The 250-nt window shown below is 47.6% G+C and overlaps 1 protein-coding gene across 1 annotated transcript in view; it reads left to right on the top strand.

Annotated features, from left to right (window-relative positions):
- The window catches only part of CSUI_010896 (beta adaptin protein), a gene marked incomplete at its 3' end in the record, with an annotated part of 6163 nt that overhangs the window by 3653 nt on the left and 2260 nt on the right, over window positions 1–250 (top strand). Inside the window, exon 2 of the mRNA XM_068070997.1 lies at window positions 69–208. Coding sequence (XP_067917027.1) covers window positions 69–208 — 140 coding nt within the window. The remainder of the gene's footprint in view (window positions 1–68; window positions 209–250) is intronic.

Here is a 250-nt window from a genome sequence, read left to right as displayed (position 1 = left end):
TATGTATTTCTTCGAGCGGACGGTGCGAGGGTGATTGCTCCTCTCCATGTGTGTGTGAATGAATGAAGGGCGTTAGCCGTGAGAACGATGGGGTGTATTCGATTAGAGGAGATAGCGGAGTATCTTATCGAGCCCCTTAGAAGAAGCTGTAAAGATCCTGACCCTTATGTACGGAAAACGGCCGCTATATGCGTAGCCAAACTCTACCGTAAGACAGACTCATTCTCCTTCTCTCTCTTCTTTCATTCTC

The sequence above is a fragment of the Cystoisospora suis genome, assembly GCF_002600585.1.
Source record: "Cystoisospora suis strain Wien I chromosome Unknown contig_8802, whole genome shotgun sequence".
Taxonomy (NCBI): domain Eukaryota; phylum Apicomplexa; class Conoidasida; order Eucoccidiorida; family Sarcocystidae; genus Cystoisospora; species Cystoisospora suis.
This window is presented reverse-complemented; position numbering and strand designations above follow the sequence as displayed.